The following is a 20,083-nucleotide window of genomic DNA, read 5'->3' as shown; positions in this document are numbered from 1 at the left end:
AGAGTCGCAGGGCGTTGATGCGCAGTGTGCTCAGGAAAGTCTGCGCGAACAGGAGGCGGCCGCGGTGAGGGGATGCAAAGGTAAAAATGGCAGGCACGGACGGCGCGCTGCTAAAGAGGCAGGACGGATGGAGGAGACCTAAGCATGGGGGCAGCAGGGCAGCAGGTCAGGGTTTCGCTGGGAGCACGCTGGTTGGCAGCCGTGGTCACTGGTGCTGCATGCTTGACGGTGCTGGTTCCGCTGGGCAGCCTGGCTGGGCGAACAGAGTGTCGCTCCCGTTACAGCAGACGGGCGCCACACGAACCATTGTTTCGAATTCACGGCCCATCTGCTCACGGCTGCTGTGCGCCTATCCCTCCACCCCGGCCCGTCAGACAGTCAGACACCCGGCCACGCTGCTGAACAACGCGAAAGTCAGCACCACTCAGCACGCGGCGAGCTGCGTCAGACGGCGCAAACCTCACGCCGGTGCTGCTCGCCCTCCAGCTGCGCGTGTAACGGTACTCTGAGTGGTTGCTTGTGTGCATGCAGCGCGTTGCACATCCATTGGCAATGCCGCCTACTGGCCAATCAGAAGGCGGTCCGCGCGCCGCCACTAGGCGGGTTTCAATGTTTCACACACGGTTTGATCACGCTCGAAGCGGTCTTAACGGCAGCCAATTACCAGCTGTCCGTCTGCTCTTCATGCCTATCGTTTGAACGTAGCGGAGACGCAGAATCGCTGCCTGCCACCTGATGCGAAGGATTTGATCTGTTCCACTCTCAAACCTCCGTCTGCGGCGCAGCAGCGACACACCGACTCCAGAGTACTCCAGCCTCAGCAAGGCCAGCCCAGCAAGGCCATTGGCCCCCCAGGGCCTCCCTCGCCAATGATATGACAGCTCAGCGCTCGTTCACCAGAGCTGTCGTTGCTTCCACGTGGTGAACGGCATCAACCTGGCTGTGGGAAGTAATAGATCTAGAAGCGTATATGATCTCCAGCACTATCACCCTTACATGCTCGCAATTTGGTGCCTTTCAACCATTACTGGGGCATTTCTCGGTCCGCAACTTCTTTCAGAATAGGAATGCATAACGGGAGGAAGCTTGATACGTGCCGTTGCCCAGCCCACGCCTGCCTTGCACGCAGCTCAGTCATAACAATACCAATAATGAAACAGTTATGGGTAATGCTCCTCACTCGGTTACGACCCAGGTCTCTAATCTCGTCTGAAGCCATGGTCCTTATTTGTGGCGAAACCGCCATCTGTCAATTCTGTCAGAGCACAAGCACGGCCGCATGATGGCCTTCTCCTCCACGATCTCGAGATCATCGCTCATCAGTTGAGATTGACACTCCTGCATAATGAATACGAGGTCCGTAAACCATGATTCGTGGGCAACCGCGTGTCCTAAGTGCCACTGCTGTTCTCCGCTCCGCTCATTTCCCGCTGCCTAGAGCAAGCTGCTCATTTCCGCTCACGCACACAGGCCGCCTGCAGCCGGACACATCTCGCATGTTTTGTGGAAAATTGCTAGGGTACTACCATACATCAATTGGACGCATTGGCGGGATCATAGAACGAATATTTTCATCATGTCAGGGGCTTGCACTTTACACAACATTCGAAGATCCTTTCGCTCTACAGTACATCCTTCTGCAGCGAGGATCAGGTACGGTACGGAGACTCGGAGAGCAATCAATCTCTCCCAGAAGCGGCAGTCGCTTCGATGTCGCGGTGTGGGTCTCAACGGTGGCATGAATGCAAGTCAACCGTGCAGCTGGGAGAGGCCCTGCAAGAGCTTACGCGAATGAGGAAGCTGCTCTAATGAGGAAGCTGCCTTAGGTACCGAAGAATTGTTTCGAGTGCGGGCAAATTACAACTAGGAGAGGACGTTTGTGCTTGGACGTAAGGCGGCCACACAAGCACCGTGATGAAAGCTCACTGAGACATGCACTTACACAATATTGAGCCTCATACACCATGCACTAGGTAAATGCTGCACCACCAACGTGGAGGCCGATCATCTGCATGGCTGCATCGTACCACCGGCGGCCTCAACCATCCTAGGGGCCATCAACTGACCTTGACAGCCTCTACAGGCATTCAATGTTACTTCACGAACAAGAGGTCAGTACTGTAAGCATTCACTAATCTCACACATCAGCACCTCCCATCTCAGCCAGCTCTAAAAGATATTCAAACATCTCGTCGCACAGCCGTCCTGTACCACCACATTGCGTAACCTTCCGGATCAATAACGATACGTCGCCGCATGGCCCTAAACCTCGCCATCCTGCCCACTTTGAGCCGCAAATGCCCGTTACAACCACTGCTTCGGTATGTGCTACACGTCGTACCAATAACTTTTGTTTACCCCGCATGTCGCACTGTGAGCTTGACGAGCTGCACATCGACCGAAACAGATGATCCTGAGACCGCACGAGTTGCAAGGTCGTAGGCAGGGAGGCAAGGTGAGGGGGCTCGAGAAAGCGTGTCGCTCAAGATCGGGCGCGCGCATGGTGGTGTGAGCGGGTGGTCCCGCACTGAAGTAGCGATGGCGACGAAGCTGGTGATAAAGGGGAGCAAGATGGAAACCTGCCGAGCGACATGCCAGAGTAAGACTGTCCGAGGCGGTCGTGAACACAGCAGTGGGGCACTAACCCGAACTGCATGCTCAGATACAGTTGTGAGAGACTAACTAAAGATGCATCTGAGAGGGCGAGCAGATTGTACAGCTCGCTTGCAGCATTTGTGTCATAAACGGCATGATGAGTGCGAAGTGTCTCGCGTCTTGATACTGGAGTGTACACAGCAGGATCAATAGTATCAACTTCGCATCATCTGACGTGTTTGCCGCAGATCTTCGAGAGCGCTGCGGGTCCTTACGCTAGTCAAGGAGGGCAGATGTGATGTTGTCTCCCAAGGGTCTCGCTAGCAAACCCATACTCGATAGCACTGAAGATTTCATGATGGCCTCGAAAGTCTCGGAGATGCATTCCACACCAACAATCTCACAGCGTTGGACAACGCAGTCTCGCGGTCCCGCATGCTCTGTGGAAGCAAACATGGTGCTAGAACCTGCTCACCCGGAGAATAATTTCTAAGCAATCGGCGCACAAAATTGATGCAAGCGCCTGCGAGTGTATTCTCGAACTGGAAATGGAGTCAAACACCATGATATGATAGCCAAGGTCTCCACTTCTTATCCACGTCAGCGAAGCGCTTGTCCTCATCATAGTAAGTCACAAAGTTTAGTGCGAGAGTGTAAGACAGCGACAGTCTGACGAGGCTCTTCAATCACTTCACGGAATTGTTGGATTTCTAGAGATTCAAAAACAATATCATCGCTTCCGAAGGACGCATCTGGGATTCGTTGGTGGCGCGCCGCAAGGCGTCTTGAAAAGACAGAGCGCAAGCTTTGATCGGCCGGTTCAAGCACAGCGCATTAGCTGGAGCGATTGTGAAATGTTTTACAGAGTGAGTTCTCAGGCAGTAAGAAGGGTAAGCAGTAAAAGGGGGAAAATAGAAAGGGGCCTGGAGGGCGGAAGCGGAAGGAGTATCAGCGGCCACAAAGCTATAGCCACAGAGCGTTGTTCGGATGCCCCTGATTTTGCAGCATGTTCAGCGCGTACTCACATGAATCTTCCTATCTAGCAGATGTACGAAGGATGTTCCTAAGATGTGAACCGTTAAGCGGCAGGCGTGCGGCAGGACATATGGTTGACCTGCAGAGCTGTATGTTCTTCCATCGAAAGCCATGAAGCAGTAGACTAGAATGTAGTCTATTAGACCAGGAACAACGGGCATGACTTGTAGCTTCTGGTGGGTAGGCTATGCTCGCTCAAAAGGATACTCGGCATTTCCAGGTAAAATGATCTCAGGAGAATGAGAATGATGAGACTTGCAAATTCTAGAGGAAGCTGTGTTGGTAGTTGCATGATAAGACTCTAAAAGATGCTGTCCGTTAATGACGCATGACATAGCCGTTGCAGGCGCATGGGCGAAGGAGCGACGACACTGAGAAGACACTGAGAAGACACTGACATTTCGACACTTATGGGAACGCAACACTGAGTAGGCTACACTAGTTCGAAGTATCAGCCTTCCGCAACATTAGTGTCATTCAAAAAAGTATTGGTGTGTACACGGAACTTCAAGAATTCACACAGGGTCATCTACAAATAAGCCAAAACTTCATTTAGCGTCGCCCCTGACATGTCTTATAAGATTGCCCGCCATGCATCTGTTTCTGCGGATGAATTCGAGAAGTGGCGTGTATGTCACAGGTAGATACTTCAGCGAATTCGCAAGAATGCAATTACTAGGATATCATGAATATCTCGCGTTGACTGGCATGTCTGCCGTCTCTTTCCATCACTAAAAAGCTAAACGAAGAACATATGCTGCTGTCTCTTCTCGTCTCTAAGCTGCAGAGAAGATTGTGTAATCCAATGCAGAGCCTTCTTGGATGTGCTCGATTACTCGTCAGTCGCAATGTCGACCTCTGTCTTGGTCCACTGGCGGGCAGGAACCTTGCGCTTGAACAGAATGTCGATCTCGCGGTAGGAGCGACCCTTCATCTCAGGCAAGAAGAAGTACGCTAATGCGAAGCAGAGGAAACCAGTACCAGCCCAGACGTAACCGCACTTGCCACGAAGGTTGGCTTGCTATTTTTTTGTTAGTAACCGCAATGATGAGTGACGGGGAAATCTTACGTCAGGGTTGAGCATGTAACTCGAGAGGAAAATGCACGGAATGTTGACAATGTAGTAGGCAGCGCGTCCAACACCGGTAGTCAGGGGCCTGAGACGAATCGCGGAGGTCTCTCCAATGATGACCCATGAAGCGGGAGCAGGTCCCAAAGTAAACAGAACGGAGATGATCAGACCCAAAGAGGCCTGTGCCAGGTTGGATGCGTTTGATATAGCGACTGAGCCAGCAATACCAAGGGCGACAAGGAATGCGACGTTGATGAGCGAACCCCAAACGTAGATGGTACGTCGGCCAAGGTAGGAGGTGAGAACCCAGGAAAGCATGACGAAGATCCACTGCAGAGCTGACGTGATGAGACCCATGGCGAAAGCGGTGTTAGTGGCCATACCAGCCTGTTCGAAGAAATAGACAGCTTGATTAGCGATGAGGTTACCGGTCAAATTCTGCGCTGCGTAGACACCGCAAACGATGAGGGTACGGTAACGATCGGTGCCCTTCCAAAGTTCGAGAAGACTCGGCTCCTTGATGGTCTTCTCGAGGTCGACAGTACGGCGCATCATAGCGACAGCTTCGCTAGCATTGATAACTCCCTTCTTTCCCAGACGAGTAACAGCTTTCTCGGCTTCCTCGAGACGGCCCTTGCGAACCAACCACCAAGGCGACTCGGGGGCTAGGAAGAGCAAGATAGCGAGGGGAGTGGGGAACATCCACTGGAGCGCGATAGGAATTCTGTAAGCTTCCTCTCCCGGGTTTGTGTTGTACGCATAGGTAGCGCCGCCAACAATCATGGCACCGATGGCCCAGAACATTTGCAGCATCTGGGTAGCGGGAGCTCGCAGCTGAATTGGGCAGATCTCACTGCAATATGCCGGAGCGTTCGCGATGAAGACACCCCAGGGGATACCACAGAGAAGCTGAGAGACGAAGAAGATCGGGAGCGAGTTGCCGAAGTACATGACGAAGATGAATCCATTCAGCACCATCAATGCGCCGATGGTTGCCCATCGGTATCCAATTTTGCTAGTGAGGGGACCAGCCAAGAAGCATCCACAAATTGCACCGACGGGTCCACCCATCTGGAGAGCGGACTGCCAGCTGGCTTCGATTATGTGGTTGTCGGGGTTGGCGGCTGTAGGGCTCAGAACACCGAAGTGGTTTCTGAACGCGGGCAGGGCAATGAAACTACCCATGATGAAGACACAGTAGGCTTCCATGATCTTGAAACGACATTAGTTGAAATTCTGCAGGAATGGGATCGAGAATGTGACTGACGATGGTGCAAGACATGACGAATGCCCATGTAGCAGCCATAGGGTACTCCCTCACGGCCTGTAGCACACCTGACTTCTGTTCCTCAACCTCTGCGGCCATAGCAGCGGCCTTGTAGGCCTCAATCTTGGCGTGGACATCGAGGGTGTTAGAGTCGTCAACTTGGGTGAAACCCTTCTCGTTCTGCACATCGTGTGCCTTGATGTCGAGGTGCTCACTCATGATTGCCAATGTGGGCCAATGGCAAATGTGTGGGGAAGTTGGGGAAAGAGCTGGAAAATCGAGCGACGAGAGAAGCCTCCACCTTTAAACAAAACAGGGGCAGAACATCGCTGCACCTAGGATCTGTCTTTCTCGTAACATTCCATCAATCACAGTACTTGGCCAGTCGGTCTTCCGCCGATCGCAGGCCGCGTGATACGACCATGACAACTTCGTTCTCATCTGCTGCTCTAGGCGAGGCTTTCATTAGCTGCGGACAGCCTGCCGGAATCGTCGGTAGCGCATTGTATGAGGCTTTCTGTTGTTAAGGCCCTCGGCGTTTTCTGCGATCAAGGCAACCCGCCGCTGAGTAGCAACCTATCAAACCGCTAGGTGCAAAGCTTTGTCCAGTAACAAAGTCGTCCCCGCACGCCAGAACTGGATTTAGCCGAGCACCCATGGGCGCCATGAAGCTTGTCCCCAGATTCTCCAGCTTCTCCACCGCGGAATCACGCCAACGGTCTCAAATTCGCGGCGTGATGCCCCGAGAGGCGGAAATGTGACCGGGAGGAGTACTCCTATGAGTTTAGCTTTCAGGCCCACGACCGTAAGCAGCCTCCTCTAGTACTGTCTAGTTGATACCGTTGCTGACGCTAGAACGTTGGGAACTCAAAGGGATTGCCATCTGTTTCTCGGGTTCCATGATATGAAGACATACCGCGCGATACCGAGCTCGTGAATACGTCGTTGTGATCAATACCTACGTGAGGTCTTTTCAATGCGGAGTTCGCCGGTGCCGGCATCCTAACTATCGGTAGTCTTGCTCATTAAAGAGGGATGTAATTGCGTTGGCACGAGATACGAACACGGCTCATCATCCATAATCTGTTTCAATTCTGGCGAATCAGGCGTGTGAGAAGGAACTGGGGCCGAAGGACTTGAGTGGATACTCTGGCGCATGTCGTTCCACAGTCTCCTGTCCCCTTCCACTTGCGGCTCCTCGCTCACTTCTGCGTGCGCGCTTACTGCAGCAGTCCAATCAAAGCAGGAAGCCAAAGCTAATGATAGATTTATCAACACTTCAGCATTCTTTGCAAAGTTCTACGACACGGTATGCATGAAGTACACTAATCTAAATTCATAGGCTAAGATGCGCCGGCGGGATGTAGGCCAGCCATTCGTCAGCCACCCGCGTCTTAGGAGTTCTTGTGCACATGAGCAGGTCATAAGAGGAATCCCTTCCGCCAGCCACCAAGTGATGATTGTTCCGTGAGTTCGGGACCTCGGTGAAGCACCGATCGTGCGGTTTGGGTCGCACTTCCTCTCACCCGCTGCAGTCTCTCTTCCACGTGGTGCACACACCTTAGCTGAGGCTGTAATTGTGGCCCATATATCGTTCGCTCACTACTGTACACCACCATATCCCTTCCAGTGGGTCATGTAGACCGTGGGTCCCGTGTTGCGGGGTGAGACTCGGTCACCATAGACCTGGGGTCTGCGTACCTAGTGAGCGGGGAGCCATAGACTAGCATTACAAGCGCGCATACGATGTGCATCACTAAGTATGTACGCTCGATACTACCTCGTGGCAACCTCGTACCTACATTGGTCAAGGCGAACCGCGCAGGTCGAGTAAGCTGTTACCGCCAAAAGCGATAGCTGGATACCAAGAGATCTTACAAGTGTAGGGCCACCGTCAGCTGTTAGATCACCACAGGCAAACGACAAGGCAAGATTATCGCCATCTTCAGGAACATGGCTACAAGAATGAGTGACCTGCAGCATGAAAATCGGAGAGAAGGCTAGTCGCGCCTTCGTGAATGTTCAGACTCACGCTACATACACCACATGCATTCACTTCCAGAGCATATGCAAAGATGGCAGCCACGACTAGGATCTACTCCACAAAACACTCCACCCAGTCCACCAGTCCGAGATATCCATCCTGTATGCTTGTCGCGGCCTGGACACTTGTCGAGCAGGAATGAGGCATGTACACTTCGACACGGTGGTGCTATCACGATCTCGAACGAGCGATAAAAGCAGCCACAAAGGCACTTTTCAAGGTCCATTGCGCAGCATGTGTACGCGCTGTAGCTGCGGTCTTGTAGTGAGGCGAGAGAGGAAAAAGAGCATGATCACGTCTCAGCGACCGGTCAGATTGAGCGAACTCGCAACTCAAATCTCGGGCTTTGGAGGGAGCGTCCATTAAACAGTATAATTATGTACGCTCGGTCGACGGCAAGCTCTATACGTTGCAGAGAAAGCCGGCTACACTGTACGATAGAGAGTACACTGTACGATAGAGAGTACACTGTACGATAGAGAAGTGAACGTAGACTCTGGAGGCATTGTCCGCTCAGGTAGTGCGCAAATACAATTGGAATGCCTTCCAGATCAATCCATTCAGGGGCCATTTCGAGCGCAAGCGTGATGATACCGGTCACACTCGCATCAGGACACTCAGCTACCTACCTGACTCCTGAGCTAAACACGGCCGCGACACTGAACATGCCCCACAAGATGGCTAGACCTTCTGCTTCTCCACGCGGCAGCCACAATCCACAATCAAAACGCATGACAAGCTTGAAGCAGTTAGGGCTCACAGTGCCGTCTACTCATCTTCTCCGCTAGAAGTCGTGTTGTCAGTTTCCACTAGTAAGGCCAGACACTTCGTACACATAGCTTATTCCGGGGCATTGACCTGTATCAAGTAGCAGTCTCTTGGAATAAGGTCTAGAAGAAGTAGCTGATAGCTGAGGCTGAAGCACGACAACCATGAGCTCGGTACTTATTGGAGGGCTCGGCGAAGACGCCGACATTTGGAGACGGCAGCAGCGCGCACACGTCTATCGGCAGTCCCCTTGATAGACGCTGATACCAGCAACCAGTCTATTGGGACCAATAAGCGCACAGGTACGCGCTTGATATGCGGCGTCCATGTTCGATCTGTGTGGATTTGGCTAGCATGTCACTCAGACCACGCGCATTGCGCACCCCCAGATTGTTCAGCCTTATCTATGGTCCTTCGCAAATCCACCTTCAGGTGACAGCAAGGCTCTAATGGAGCACATACTGAGTGAAATCAGGCTGAGAAAAGATCGAAACAATATGCCGCGACGAACCAGTGACAGCGCGGGATAGAAGAAGAAGAAAGGAGCTAAGACCCGGCAAAAGCTACACAACCCAGCGAAGACCCTATAACGCCGTTGAAAGACTCGCGCATCTTGTGCTTGCAGTACAGGGACAGTTACCGCTCCCCTCTCAACACATTTGTCCGAACACCGACAGGTAGCACGCTCCTTTGTCCTGCGACGCCCATTTCCTTCTCTTGCTGGCAAGCCTTTCAAGAACACAACCCGATACAGAACATCGATAGTTGCCTTCGCTTTTTACACACTACAGCCTGCAGCAAGATATCTCATGATGAAGGAAGTCGCATCTCTCGTTTCATTTGCAGCAATACCTGTACCTGGTCAGAGCTCTGCGATACAATGTCAAGGAGTGAACGTCTGCCTTAGGACAGCCTCTGTGATGACTCTGTTACGCTTCCGTTGTATTGGCCCTTACCTTAGTGTCACGATGCCGTGAGCCTTCATCTACAACGGGACCGCAAAATCGTCTCACCCTCTGGCCAATCTACAGCAAGCCACCACCTCCCGGACACCCTGCTGGCATGCAACCTTTGAATGCGCGTCACGAACACCAAGAGAGGAATGAAGATGAATTTTGGTTACTTGGAGTCAGATTATGCGACAGATACAGTACAATGTAACAAGCCCCTCGAGGCATTAGAAAAAAGAGAAGTGAAATGCGGTAAGGATATGAAGCGTTCGTGACCCAAATGGAAAGCCAACCTGAACGCCCGTATGCAACGTTCTTGTCAACGTGTTTCGTTTCCTTCATGTAAATTTCACCAACTGAAGCTCCCAGCGAGTGGCGCTCAAGCTCGAAACGGGACGTCGACGACTATCAACAAGCTAGACATCGTCGATTGGACAAGCTGTCTAAGCCTTCAGGGAACCGAAGTCACCGTTTGTAAGTCCATTGGGCACGACGTTGAGGCTGAACTTGCTGAAGTCTTTCTTCAGATCGTCAACCTTCGATGTGCCGTTGGAGGCCTTCTTGTCGTCCTTGGAGATGTCGTGCTTGCTCTGCGTCGGGCTGCCGACAACGGTATCGTCTGTCTCCTCAGCGTCGTCGTTCTCCTCTTTTTGCTCCTCGTCCTCACCCTCAACCTCGACCTCCTGCTCCTCGCCCTCAAGAACGTCGACAGATTCGGATGCGTTGTCCTCGATGTCGGCATTCTGCTCGAGCTCGGCGTCGTTCTGCTTGATCTCCTCCTCGATATCGATGAGGTCCTCGCCCTCTGCAGGATCGTCGCGCGCATCGGGGACGACCTCATCGTCCAGTCTCCAGTCTTGGATCGCGCAGATGACGTCGACAGCGAGTTGGCCATTCTTGCGCAGCGCCTTGTCCCAGTGGGCAGGCAGACCCTTCTCGAGGACCATCATGCGTGCAATCGAGTGCACGAGCATGTGGCGCATGGGGCTGCCGTTCTCGGTGTTGGCATAGATGTACTGCACGCGGCGCAGGCCTGGGTACGAGTCGCTGAACTTGTACCATTCACGGACGACTTGGAGCACGTCGGCGATCAGGTTGGGGATCTGGAACTTCTCCGCCATCAGGTACAGCTCGAAGAGTACACCGAGGTCGGACTCCTCGCGAGGAACAGGGAGTGAGCTGGAGTAGAGCCAGCCGACGAAGCTCTTGAAGGCATTGTCATCATCCTCGGGGAGTCCGAAGGACTGTGTAGTATTGCCCTTGGCATAGAAGATCTTACGGAAGAAGGGCGAGTGGTGGCATAGGAGCTTCTCATGAAGAATCCAGTGTGTGTTCTCCTCGCCAATGTAGATGTCCACCATAGAGCGGGAGAGGAGCCTGAGGATACATTGTTAGACACTATCATCTGAACGCGACTTGTACTTGACGATTCCCAGCCATCGTAATTGATAGAATGAACTTACTCATTGAGCGGCTTTTCGTGGGACATGATGGTGATCTTCGACCGTTGCGACTAAATTAGAATGGCACTAAGCGACGGCGCGTGAACGTTGGGATCTCAACGGTCAACTCGTGAGAGCTTAGACAAACGCTGGGAAAGGTATTAAAAACACAGTAATACAGAGTGAACAACGTGAGATGTGGCCGTGCCGCCCCTATAAGCAGGCAAGGAGGCTGGGAGCAGACATGCATCGCTATGACGTCGACGTTGACGCGCCGTGGTGTGGAGCGGCACGTTTCTTGGAGAAACCCCTGTCAGAATGAGCGAGCTGCCAGGGATCTTGGAGATCAATTCACCCAATGCGCATCGGTTTTTGCGAACGGCATGTCATTTCAGGGCTGTTCTGGACTTCGGCAACGTGTCTTTGACACATGAGGTAGTGTGAGCTTGTGAAAATGCTCCAAAACCTGTGGGGCTTGAAGGAAGTTGCCCACTTTGGAGTCGCACAGTGTTTTCTTGCTGTATGACACGCGCAGAATGTTGAGCCACTTCGAGCGCGCAAGGCTGGTATTGTCTGGATTCGCCAGCAGGCATTCTGCTTGTTCGGGTATATGTGTGAAATGGTAACGTTAAAATTCGTTAACAACCCTGCTCGTCCCGTCCAGATCCTGCTGCATGGGCGGGTACCTGTGATCTCATGCACTTCGTCGCTCCGCGGGCATGTTTCTCCGCTCCTTCGAGGTAACCTTCTTGCGACGGCGCTCAATAGTCCTGTCGCGCTGCTTCGCCTTCATGTTCTGGAAGCGGTCGATCAGGGCAAGCTTCTTTTGTTCGGCTGCACGAGGCGTTAGTGGCTGTTCGTAGTGACTCAAAGACGGCAAGCAACATACACTTCTTCAGATAAAATGGGGTTTTGCCCTCTTTGATCAGCTCCTTCTCCTTCTTCTTGTGGTCCCGTACAACAGCCTGCTGCTCATCCTTCCGCTGCTGTGTCTTCATTTGCGACTCCATCGATTCCAACTGCTTTCTCATCTGCTCTTTCTCATCGCCATTCCTCGACTTCTTGATAGCCTTCTTGAGCTCCGCGATCTCCGACACCTTATAATCGTTCAAGAACGAGTACCGCTTGCTGAGTGTGTTCTCGTCTGGTTTTGGCCCTCCAATGTTCTCAAATCGTGGGTCGCGAAAGACAGGTTTCTTCACATCGACAACTTGTCGCTTTCGTGAGACCATGCGTTTGCTCGACTGTACAGCGGGTGCGTGCTTGCTGGATCGTGCGTGAGGTGCAGCGTCTGAACCAGAGTCGTCCTCTTTAGCGTCTGCCTCCTCGCGCTCCTGACGCTTTGACTTGCTCTTCTCAGCAGCCTTAGGCTTCTTACTCGGATTTGTCTCGCCATTTGCAATCTTCTCTGCCCTGATCTGCCGTAACCGCTCTCTCAAGGCTTCGAGCTTGTCATCCTGTGATTTTGAAGTTTCCTCGCCTCGCTTGCGCTTTCGGTCGGTCGATTTTGATAGTGCATCATGTGCTTTGGCAAGAGCTCCAAAAGAAACTTTACTCATTTGTGCCTGTACTTGGTCGTCATCAGAGGCATCTGACTACTATAGATTAGCACAGAGGTACAGGAAACGGAAAGCATTCTACACACCATCTCTTCGTCCTCGGGGCCCCCTGCGGTCTCTTCTTCGCTCTCTGACCCAACGACATCTCCAGCGTCGAATTCCAGTACTGATTCAGAAGAAGACCGGTCGGTAACTTCGTAATTTTCGCTGTCGTCTGAGCTCTCTTCGGTAGCGCGCAGCTTGCGCTCAAGCTTGCTAGAGAGGGGCGGCATCTTGTGTTCTTTTTGTTGCGGTTACATTCGAGCCAAACGATGCTTGCATCCAAAAAGTTAAGGTCAGCCCCACAATTTACCCACATTTAGCCGGCGCAAACCCAAAGACTGGGAGGCAACAGCGAACCTTCACGTGCCTGCCAGAAGGTCTTTGTGCTCGAATCCATGCTGCGGTCCTCCCTTTCACCTTCACCTTTCCCACACACCATACTGAAAGTACCCCAAGCTACCAAGCGGGTTTCGTTTGTTCGTCATGTCTGTCGAAATCGAAGGGTATATTCCCCATGACACTGCAGTCGCAGAACCCAGCACTAACCCACTCAAGGCCGTTGTCGGTCGTCACGACAGCGCATCTCTTCTACACACCCACAGCCGCCCGCCCGTCGCCGCGATGAACAACAACTTCAATCCCTGGGCGCAGCCTTTTACGCCAAATTATGGCTACCCAGGGCAGCCGTACGACCAGGACCGCAACCGCAGCCAGGAGCAGACTGCTCCACAGGGCTACTCGCAGCCTGCACCTATGGCACCATGGAACGCAAACTATGGAAGACAGCAGCAGCAGCCTCATCAGTACTATCCACATACTCAGCAGCCGCAGCAGTACTATCCGCACACTCAGCAGCAGTACAACAGCGTTGCCGCGCAACAGCAGGCGCAAGCGCAGGCGTACTACTATCAGTGGGCGCAGTACTACGGTTACACCCAAGGCTTCACGCCCATCAACCCTCCACAGCAGGCACTTGGACAGACACTCCAGCGCAACTATCCCTTCTTTGCGCCGTCCTTTGCGGCCATGCAGTCGCAGCCAGGCCTACACGGTGTCTTCAACCGTGGTCTCCAGTACGCTTTTGACAAGCTCTCGAAGGGCAGATCGAGAAATCGCAGGTCTAACTTCACTCGTAGGGCGTCAACTCCACTGTCTGACGACGAGTTTATTCAAGTGGTCGAAGATGGCCCAGCCAAGGCCCGAGAGTATGACTGCCTACACCGAGTTAGCCCCAGTTCTCGCATTAACAAGTCCTACAGAGAACAACCGGTCTACTCCACAACGAAGCCGAACGGGAGAAACAGAGATCTGAAGATCATGTTACCCGCGCCAGCACCTTGCCTTAAATACATGGCACAAGCAGCCGAGGAACCGACCAAAGTCGAGGCATCCGGTCGCACACTCGTCGTCCTCGATCTCAACGGCACACTCCTCTACCGTCCGAACAGGAACAAGAGGACGATGATCGCACGTCCGTTCCTCATCCCATTCCTCCGCTACCTCTTCTCGAACTTTGCCGTCATGGTGTGGTCAAGCGCGAGACCTGAAAACGTGGCTTCATTGGTTGAACAGTCTTTGGAAGAAGACCTAAGGAAGGCTCTGGTGGCTCAGTGGGGCCGTGACGCATTCAACCTCAAGCCTGAACACTACAACCAGAACGTGCAGGTGTACAAAAACCTTGAAATGATCTGGAGCAAAGACGAGATTCAGAAGCAACACCCTGACTATGAGAACGGAGGTCGCTTTGGGCAACACAATACCGTTTTGATCGACGACACAACCCTTAAGGCAGCCGCCCAGCCACACAATCTCCTCCTGTGCAGCGAATTCAATGCTACGCCGGAACAGATGCGGGAGGATAAGCTGCGCGAGATTGCCGGCTATCTCGAGACACTTCGGACTCAACAGGACGTTTCGAAATTCATGAGGAAGGAACCCTTCGGGCACGGCACTGGCAAGTGGATATATGAGTGGCCCGAGAAAGATGCTCTCACCCAAGAGACGGCCTACCAGGGTGGCCAATTGGAGAGCAAGGTGTCCGTGCGGAGTCCATCGAAAAAGAAAGACAAGAAAACCAGGAAAACCAAGAAGACGAAGAAGAGCGAGGCTGCTGCAAAGGCAACCCAAGCTAAGGCGAGCGGCGTTGAACAAGCCTCAGAGTCCGAGGATAGCGTGAGCGAGCGGGAGGTCGAGGCTCAGGGGAGTGTTGGTGGTGTGAAGCTGTTTTGAGCGAATCGCCGTCTCCTGACCGAGCGTTTATGCACTCTGGATTGCAGGCTTGGTCACTTGTAACCACGACATGTTCTTCTTGCTTCATAGTCGCGACGCAGTGGATAGAGGAGTAACGTCGTACTTCCAAGCAGACGTGTGCGAAGGACCTAAGATACCCATCAAAAAGAATGCCCGTTATGTTCACTTATCTACGATCTCCCAAGCATTGGGATCGAGTCTAATTCTACTTACATTTGCGAGAAGCTCTTCGCATGAGTTAACATCAGTATGAAAGCGGCATTGCCAATGTGTATAACGAGAGAACGAGAGAAATGATTGACAGACTGTAGCTCGCTTCATTGTAAAGAATATACTTCGTCGGCATCAATGCATCTACATTGTTTTCACTGTGCCCCCAAATATTTCGAACGCCGTGCAAATGCAGAGTCCGCTCACTGACATCATAAGCCACGAACCCATCACCCGGCTTCACGCATCCCTCGTGTACTCACTCCGCTGCCTCCACTCACCCCCATACCTGAATACCGCGACCGGCACAACCGCGACCGCTGCCGCAAGGCCACCAAGCACAGTGAAGCCCCACCCATACCCCAGAACCTGATGTAGCGGCTCCGTCGCCAGAGGCAGAAACGTGCCCATCAAACAGCGCGTGACAATCACGCCCGTCATCGCAGACGCAGAGTACAGTCCGCACGCGTCCACGACGTAAGCCTGCAGCGGTATGATGTTCGTCAGCAGCGCGAAATCCAGCAGCGCGACGGACGCGAGCAGCAAAGGCACGGGGAGCGCTAGGTGCGCAGTCCACCCATACGCCGTGACGCTGAAGGGCAGCAGCACCGCACCAAGGACCGCGAGCGGCAGCCTGTACTCGGGTTTGCCTGTATCGGGCTGCGCGGAGCGGTTGCGTAGGCGGATGTATATGCGGTCAAGGAAGGAGTTGCACAGCAGTACCGATAGGAGCGAGCCGATGCTGAAGATGATAAAGGCCGCGCCTGTTTCTGCGGGGTTGAAGCCGTAGGTTTCTTGCAGGATGGACGGGAGGCTGATGCTCATTACGTAGAAGAATGAGAATGAAACCGAGGCTTGGAGCGAGAGGGCCATGAGCACGCTGCTCCCGAAGAGCACTGCGAAGGGGCGCGTGAGCGCGTGCCAGATCTTGAGGAGGTCTTCGTTGCGGTTCCTCGGTACCGCGACCTCTGATTTGAACTCGCCGCTTTCGCGCTTGATACGCGCGATGCGACTGTGCAGGATAGCCATCTTGTACGTCTCGCGGAAGCAAGTCAGGAAGAGGATCTCTGCGATGACGGCCAGGCCTGCGGCCATCAGAAGCACTTGTCGCCAGCCGAGAGTTTGCGCGATGGCGCCTGCGATTGCGGGACCAACTGCACCGCCAATCAAGGGTGCGAGTGAGATCAGGCTCATTGCGGAGCCGCGCTGGTCAGAGTCGAAGATATCACCGATGATGCTGGGGTTGAGCACGTTGGAGGCGACGGCGAATCCGGTGAGCCAGCGGGCGGCAATCAGGAGATGAGTACTTTTGCTGCCAGCGGCGAGGAGGGTGGCGATGATGAAGATAATGTTGCAGCCGTTCATCACGGGGTAACGACCAAAGACTTCTGACAGCGGTGCAATGAGTAGAGGACCCGCTGCTTCGCCGAGTTCCCAGATCGTGACCAGTAGAGCGGTGGTTGATGCGCCACCATGCTCGCCTTCGAGTTCATCGACTATGCTTGCTGCAATCGGGACGACGCCGATGCAAGTGAATGTTCTGAGACCAGTCAGTCTTTGTCTATCCAAGACGGAAGGGGTTTGACAGCAGCGTTGGAACGAAGATTAATAAGGACAGAACTTACACAGTAAACGCCATGAACGCAAGAAGGAAAACAATGAACCACTTGAACTTCGAGTCCCATTCCCGGGGGTTCTCAACATCGCCCTTCTCGAAGTCCAAGATCACCTCGTCATGCTTTATGTCCGCCTCAGCATCTTCGACAATTGGTCTGAGCAGCGGCTGCTGCTCGTCTACTGTGGCCATCTAGTCCCAAGCTCTTGCTAAATATGTTCACTTTGCAGAATATTAGAGGTTGAGGATATTAGAAATCAAGACATGTCAGCAGTACTTTTTTCCTCACCAAGCTATACTTAATCATCACAGGTGGGGTCCACGCCCTGCAGCAAATTGGGGTGCTAGCGCAATTGCGAATTTCTATGCCCAGTAGCGTGATGCTATGCCCAGTAGCGTGATGCGATGAGTGGATTTGACTCACGTACGTACAACCATCGAGGGTTTATCATGATGTTTGATATCAGAGAACGAACAGCACCTGACAAATATTCAAGACGGAATTGGAGCGGTCTTCGACGTTCTTTGACGGAGAGAACAGAGCATGACACTGGCATGACAGTATGCACGACGCGGAACGACTGCCGAAGGTACCCGGAGGCGCATCGTACCGACAACCGAAAAGTGGACGTAACTGACTCCAGGCACACGACGTTGTGTAGAGATTTTCAGTTCGCATGAGCCCTTTCACTGATCATACGCGGTAAGGAGACTTCTGCTGATAGATGGCGAGAAGCGAGAGGAATGTAAAAAGTCATTTTGAATAGGTAGTTGTTCGTCTCTATAGCCTCGTGACCGTTTTCGCATCCACATTTTGGGGAATCTAGACCCAATCAAATCATCTTACGTGAAAGTCGTAAATCCCATGCGCCTGTTGGTAACACACAAAAACCACTGCTTAATGGTGGAACAGCCTGATGTGCTGCTCAACGAACGTGATGCCGAGCTTCTCAGCTGTCTCAAAGACTGCGCCGTCGTTCTGGCTACCTGTAGGCGCAGCGATGTACTTAGCACCGCTCCTGTGGGCCCTGAAGACGTTGTCGATGAAGGGGAAGAAGGCGTCTGAAGACAGAGCGACGCCCTGGAGCTTGGACAGCCACTCCTTGCGCTCTTCTGCGGAGAAGTTCTTGGGAACTTGACCCTCCTCGAAATTTGCGGCGAAGTCATCGTACTCGATGCCACCGTCGGGGATAAGACCAGAGCAGAGCAGGTCGATGGCGTTGGACTTGGAGGGACGCTTGGTACCCTTCTTGAACTTAAGGTTGAGGGTGCGCTCGTGGAAACGCATCCACCAGTTGTCAGCCTTGTCACCGGCCAGACGAGTGCAGTGAATGCGAGCTGAATCCGATCAGTAAGAATCTAATCCTTTGAGTTGGGTGAACTTACACTGCTGACCGGCACCGAGGCCAATGACCTGGCCGTTGAGCGCGTAGCAGACACTGTTGGACTGAGTGTACTTGAGCGCAATTGTGGCCACGGCCAGATCACGCTGCGCCGACTCGGGCAGAGCACCGGTGCCCTTGGGGACAATGACGGTGTTGAAGGTGTCAGAAGGAACGATCTTGGCATCGTTGCGGTGTTGCTTGAGAGTGATGCCGTAGACGGTCCTTGTCTCCTCAATGGAGGGGACGTAGTCGTTGTCCATCTGGAGGACAAGGTACTTTCCGCCCTTCTTCTTCTTGAGGATATCGAGAGCCTCAGCGGTGTAGCCAGGGGCAATGACACCATCAGACACCTCGCGGCTGATGATCTTGGCGGTAGGAAGATCGACCTCGTGTGACAGAGCAATCATGTCACCGAAGCTGGACATCCTGTCGGCACCACGCGCCCTGGCGTAAGCCTGTGCGAGACCTGACTTCTCGATACCCTCAATGTCGTCGACCATGTACACCTGCCTCTCCTCAGCGCTGAGGGGAACACCAATGGCAGCACCAGCGGGCGAGACGTGCTTGAAGCTGGCAGCAGCCGGGTAGTTGAGTGCCTTGCTCAGCTCCTGGACCAGAGGCCATGCGTTCAGAGCATCCAACAGGTTGATGTATCCGGGCGATCCACCGAGGACCTTGAAGGGCAGCGGCTTGTCGGGCATGGAGACGGTCGCGGGCTTCTGGTGAGGGTTGGCGCCGTAGCGTAGGGGCAGGAACTGCTCGCCATCACCGGCGTACTTCTTCCTGAAGAACTCAGAGATGGCGCTGTCGTATGTGGACGTCTGCTCGAAAGCCTTGAGCGCATAGCGCTGCCTGCTCTTCTCGGAGACCTCGCCGTTATTGTTCTTCAACTCGGTGAGGAGGTCGTGGTAGTCGTTGGGGTCGCTGACGATGGTGACGCGCGCGTGGTTCTTCGCCGCGGCGCGCAGGAGAGTGACGCCGCCGATGTCAATCTCCTCGACAGCCTCGGGGATTGTGACGTTGATCCTGGCCACCGTCTCGGAAAAGGGGTAGAGATTGCAGACGACGAAGTCAATCTTGTCGATGCTGTTGGCCGAGAGGTCCGAGTCGTCCGAGTCGAGGTCGCGCGCGAGAATGCCGCCGTGGACAGCAGGGTGCAGCGTCTTGACGCGTCCGCCGAGCATCTCGGGCGCCTTGGTGATGGCAGAGACGTCCTCGACCTCAAAGCCGGCCTGGCGGATCATCTTGGCCGTACCGCCAGAGGCAAGGAGCCTGACATTGGCTTCTCTAAGGCCCTTGGCCAGGTCGAGGAGGCCTGTCTTGTCATAGACGGAAACGATAGCTTTGCGCTGTCAGCCTTGCTGCAAGTGTAGCACTGTAAGTGTGCTCACCAGTCTTTTGGCCGCCCATTTTGAATGTATACTTCAACAATTCTGGAGGATCAATTGAAGTGCAAAAGAAAGGCAAAGCAAAGGGTATCTGGGGTATATGTAGAGCACTGGCGCCCGGCGTGGGGTGTCTCGATATTTTTGCGCAGCAAATGCCCCCGCCAGTGACGATGCTCCCTTCCCCTCCTGTTCCGATCTCGGGCACCTCTTATTCGCTAGAGCTTCCTCCGACGGCAGCGCTACCGAGCAAATATATTTTCCACCTTCGCTTCTACGAGCATCGACTGATGAAGCGCTTGCGTTGTTGCATCGCAAAGCCAACACACGCTGTCGTCCATATGCGTTCTTGAACATGGTCGCAGCTTACATGACTAATGCTAGCCTCGGCTCTCCATGTCCTGCTCATCCGAGAGCTTGCTTACTTCTTCATCAAAACCGTGTTACATAAAACAACACTGCGT

At 53.4% G+C, this 20,083-nt stretch overlaps 7 protein-coding genes across 7 annotated transcripts; 1 reads left to right on the top strand and 6 right to left on the bottom strand.

Moving 5' to 3' along the window:
* Nucleotides 1-4,194: 4,194 nt before the first annotated feature.
* Nucleotides 4,195-6,378, bottom strand: M421DRAFT_422432 (maltose permease MAL61). The gene is made up of 3 exons (XM_033593160.1): nt 5,970-6,378; nt 4,700-5,914; nt 4,195-4,651 (listed from the first exon to the last, which is right to left on the bottom strand). Exons 1-3 carry the CDS (start codon nt 6,186-6,188, stop codon nt 4,463-4,465), a joined length of 1,623 nt encoding a protein of 540 aa, XP_033447082.1. The 5' UTR covers nt 6,189-6,378; the 3' UTR covers nt 4,195-4,462.
* A 3,494-nt stretch (nt 6,379-9,872) lies between these two features.
* On the bottom strand, nt 9,873-11,326 carry M421DRAFT_207547 (uncharacterized protein). Its single transcript, XM_033588183.1, has one exon. It carries the CDS (start codon nt 11,090-11,092, stop codon nt 10,175-10,177), a length of 918 nt encoding a protein of 305 aa, XP_033447081.1. The 5' UTR covers nt 11,093-11,326; the 3' UTR covers nt 9,873-10,174.
* A 411-nt stretch (nt 11,327-11,737) lies between these two features.
* On the bottom strand, nt 11,738-13,043 carry M421DRAFT_207625 (DUF947-domain-containing protein). Its single transcript, XM_033588188.1, has 3 exons — nt 12,819-13,043; nt 12,063-12,768; nt 11,738-12,007 (listed from the first exon to the last, which is right to left on the bottom strand). Exons 1-3 carry the CDS (start codon nt 13,002-13,004, stop codon nt 11,868-11,870), a joined length of 1,032 nt encoding a protein of 343 aa, XP_033447080.1. The 5' UTR covers nt 13,005-13,043; the 3' UTR covers nt 11,738-11,867.
* On the top strand, nt 12,770-15,239 carry M421DRAFT_207637 (HAD-like protein). Its single transcript, XM_033588189.1, has 5 exons — nt 12,770-13,078; nt 13,132-13,277; nt 13,330-13,847; nt 13,911-13,979; nt 14,034-15,239. The coding sequence occupies exons 2-5, from the start codon at nt 13,170-13,172 to the stop codon at nt 15,001-15,003; spliced, it is 1,665 nt and encodes a 554-aa protein (XP_033447079.1). The 5' UTR covers nt 12,770-13,078; nt 13,132-13,169; the 3' UTR covers nt 15,004-15,239.
* A 235-nt stretch (nt 15,240-15,474) lies between these two features.
* Nucleotides 15,475-17,041, bottom strand: M421DRAFT_102248 (MFS general substrate transporter; the record flags this gene model as incomplete). Its single annotated transcript, XM_033586750.1, has 2 exons — nt 15,475-16,774; nt 16,860-17,041. The coding sequence occupies 2 exons, from the start codon at nt 17,039-17,041 to the stop codon at nt 15,475-15,477; spliced, it is 1,482 nt and encodes a 493-aa protein (XP_033447078.1).
* Nucleotides 17,042-17,546: 505 nt separating this feature from the next.
* M421DRAFT_422425 (AICARFT/IMPCHase bienzyme) lies at nt 17,547-19,796 on the bottom strand. The gene is made up of 3 exons (XM_033593159.1): nt 19,626-19,796; nt 18,236-19,576; nt 17,547-18,187 (listed from the first exon to the last, which is right to left on the bottom strand). The coding sequence occupies exons 1-3, from the start codon at nt 19,642-19,644 to the stop codon at nt 17,748-17,750; spliced, it is 1,800 nt and encodes a 599-aa protein (XP_033447077.1). The 5' UTR covers nt 19,645-19,796; the 3' UTR covers nt 17,547-17,747.
* M421DRAFT_207613 (uncharacterized protein) lies at nt 19,601-20,057 on the bottom strand. The gene has a single exon (XM_033588186.1). The coding sequence runs from the start codon at nt 19,974-19,976 to the stop codon at nt 19,659-19,661; it is 318 nt and encodes a 105-aa protein (XP_033447076.1). The 5' UTR covers nt 19,977-20,057; the 3' UTR covers nt 19,601-19,658.
* Nucleotides 20,058-20,083: the final 26 nt, after the last annotated feature.

This window comes from Didymella exigua, assembly GCF_010094145.1.
Source record: "Didymella exigua CBS 183.55 unplaced genomic scaffold M421scaffold_20, whole genome shotgun sequence".
Classification (NCBI taxonomy): Eukaryota; Fungi; Ascomycota; class Dothideomycetes; order Pleosporales; family Didymellaceae; genus Didymella; species Didymella exigua.
This window is presented reverse-complemented; position numbering and strand designations above follow the sequence as displayed.

Bases quoted from the DNA above. Each gene is read 5' to 3' on its own strand.
- M421DRAFT_422432 (XM_033593160.1), bottom strand. From the start codon at position 6,188: ATGAGTGAGCACCTCGACATCAAGGCACACGATGTGCAGAACGAGAAG. The intron at 5,915-5,969 runs GTCAGTCACATT...TGTCGTTTCAAG, and splicing joins TCGTCATGTCTTGCACCATC to ATCATGGAAGCCTACTGTGT. The intron at 4,652-4,699 runs GTAAGATTTCCC...ACAAAAAAATAG, and splicing joins GTTACATGCTCAACCCTGAC to CAAGCCAACCTTCGTGGCAA.
- M421DRAFT_207547 (XM_033588183.1), bottom strand. From the start codon at position 11,092: ATGGTGGACATCTACATTGGCGAGGAGAACACACACTGGATTCTTCAT.
- M421DRAFT_207625 (XM_033588188.1), bottom strand. From the start codon at position 13,004: ATGCCGCCCCTCTCTAGCAAGCTTGAGCGCAAGCTGCGCGCTACCGAA. The intron at 12,769-12,818 runs GTGTGTAGAATG...AATCTATAGTAG, and splicing joins GCCCCGAGGACGAAGAGATG to TCAGATGCCTCTGATGACGA. The intron at 12,008-12,062 runs GTATGTTGCTTG...CGCCTCGTGCAG, and splicing joins CCCATTTTATCTGAAGAAGT to CCGAACAAAAGAAGCTTGCC.
- M421DRAFT_207637 (XM_033588189.1), top strand. From the start codon at position 13,170: ATGCTGCGGTCCTCCCTTTCACCTTCACCTTTCCCACACACCATACTG. The intron at 13,848-13,910 runs GTACGCTTTTGA...CTTCACTCGTAG, and splicing joins GTCTTCAACCGTGGTCTCCA to GGCGTCAACTCCACTGTCTG. The intron at 13,980-14,033 runs GTATGACTGCCT...CAAGTCCTACAG, and splicing joins GGCCCAGCCAAGGCCCGAGA to AGAACAACCGGTCTACTCCA.
- M421DRAFT_422425 (XM_033593159.1), bottom strand. The intron at 18,188-18,235 runs GTAAGTTCACCC...GATCGGATTCAG, and splicing joins CCTCGGTGCCGGTCAGCAGT to CTCGCATTCACTGCACTCGT.
- M421DRAFT_207613 (XM_033588186.1), bottom strand. From the start codon at position 19,976: ATGTTCAAGAACGCATATGGACGACAGCGTGTGTTGGCTTTGCGATGC.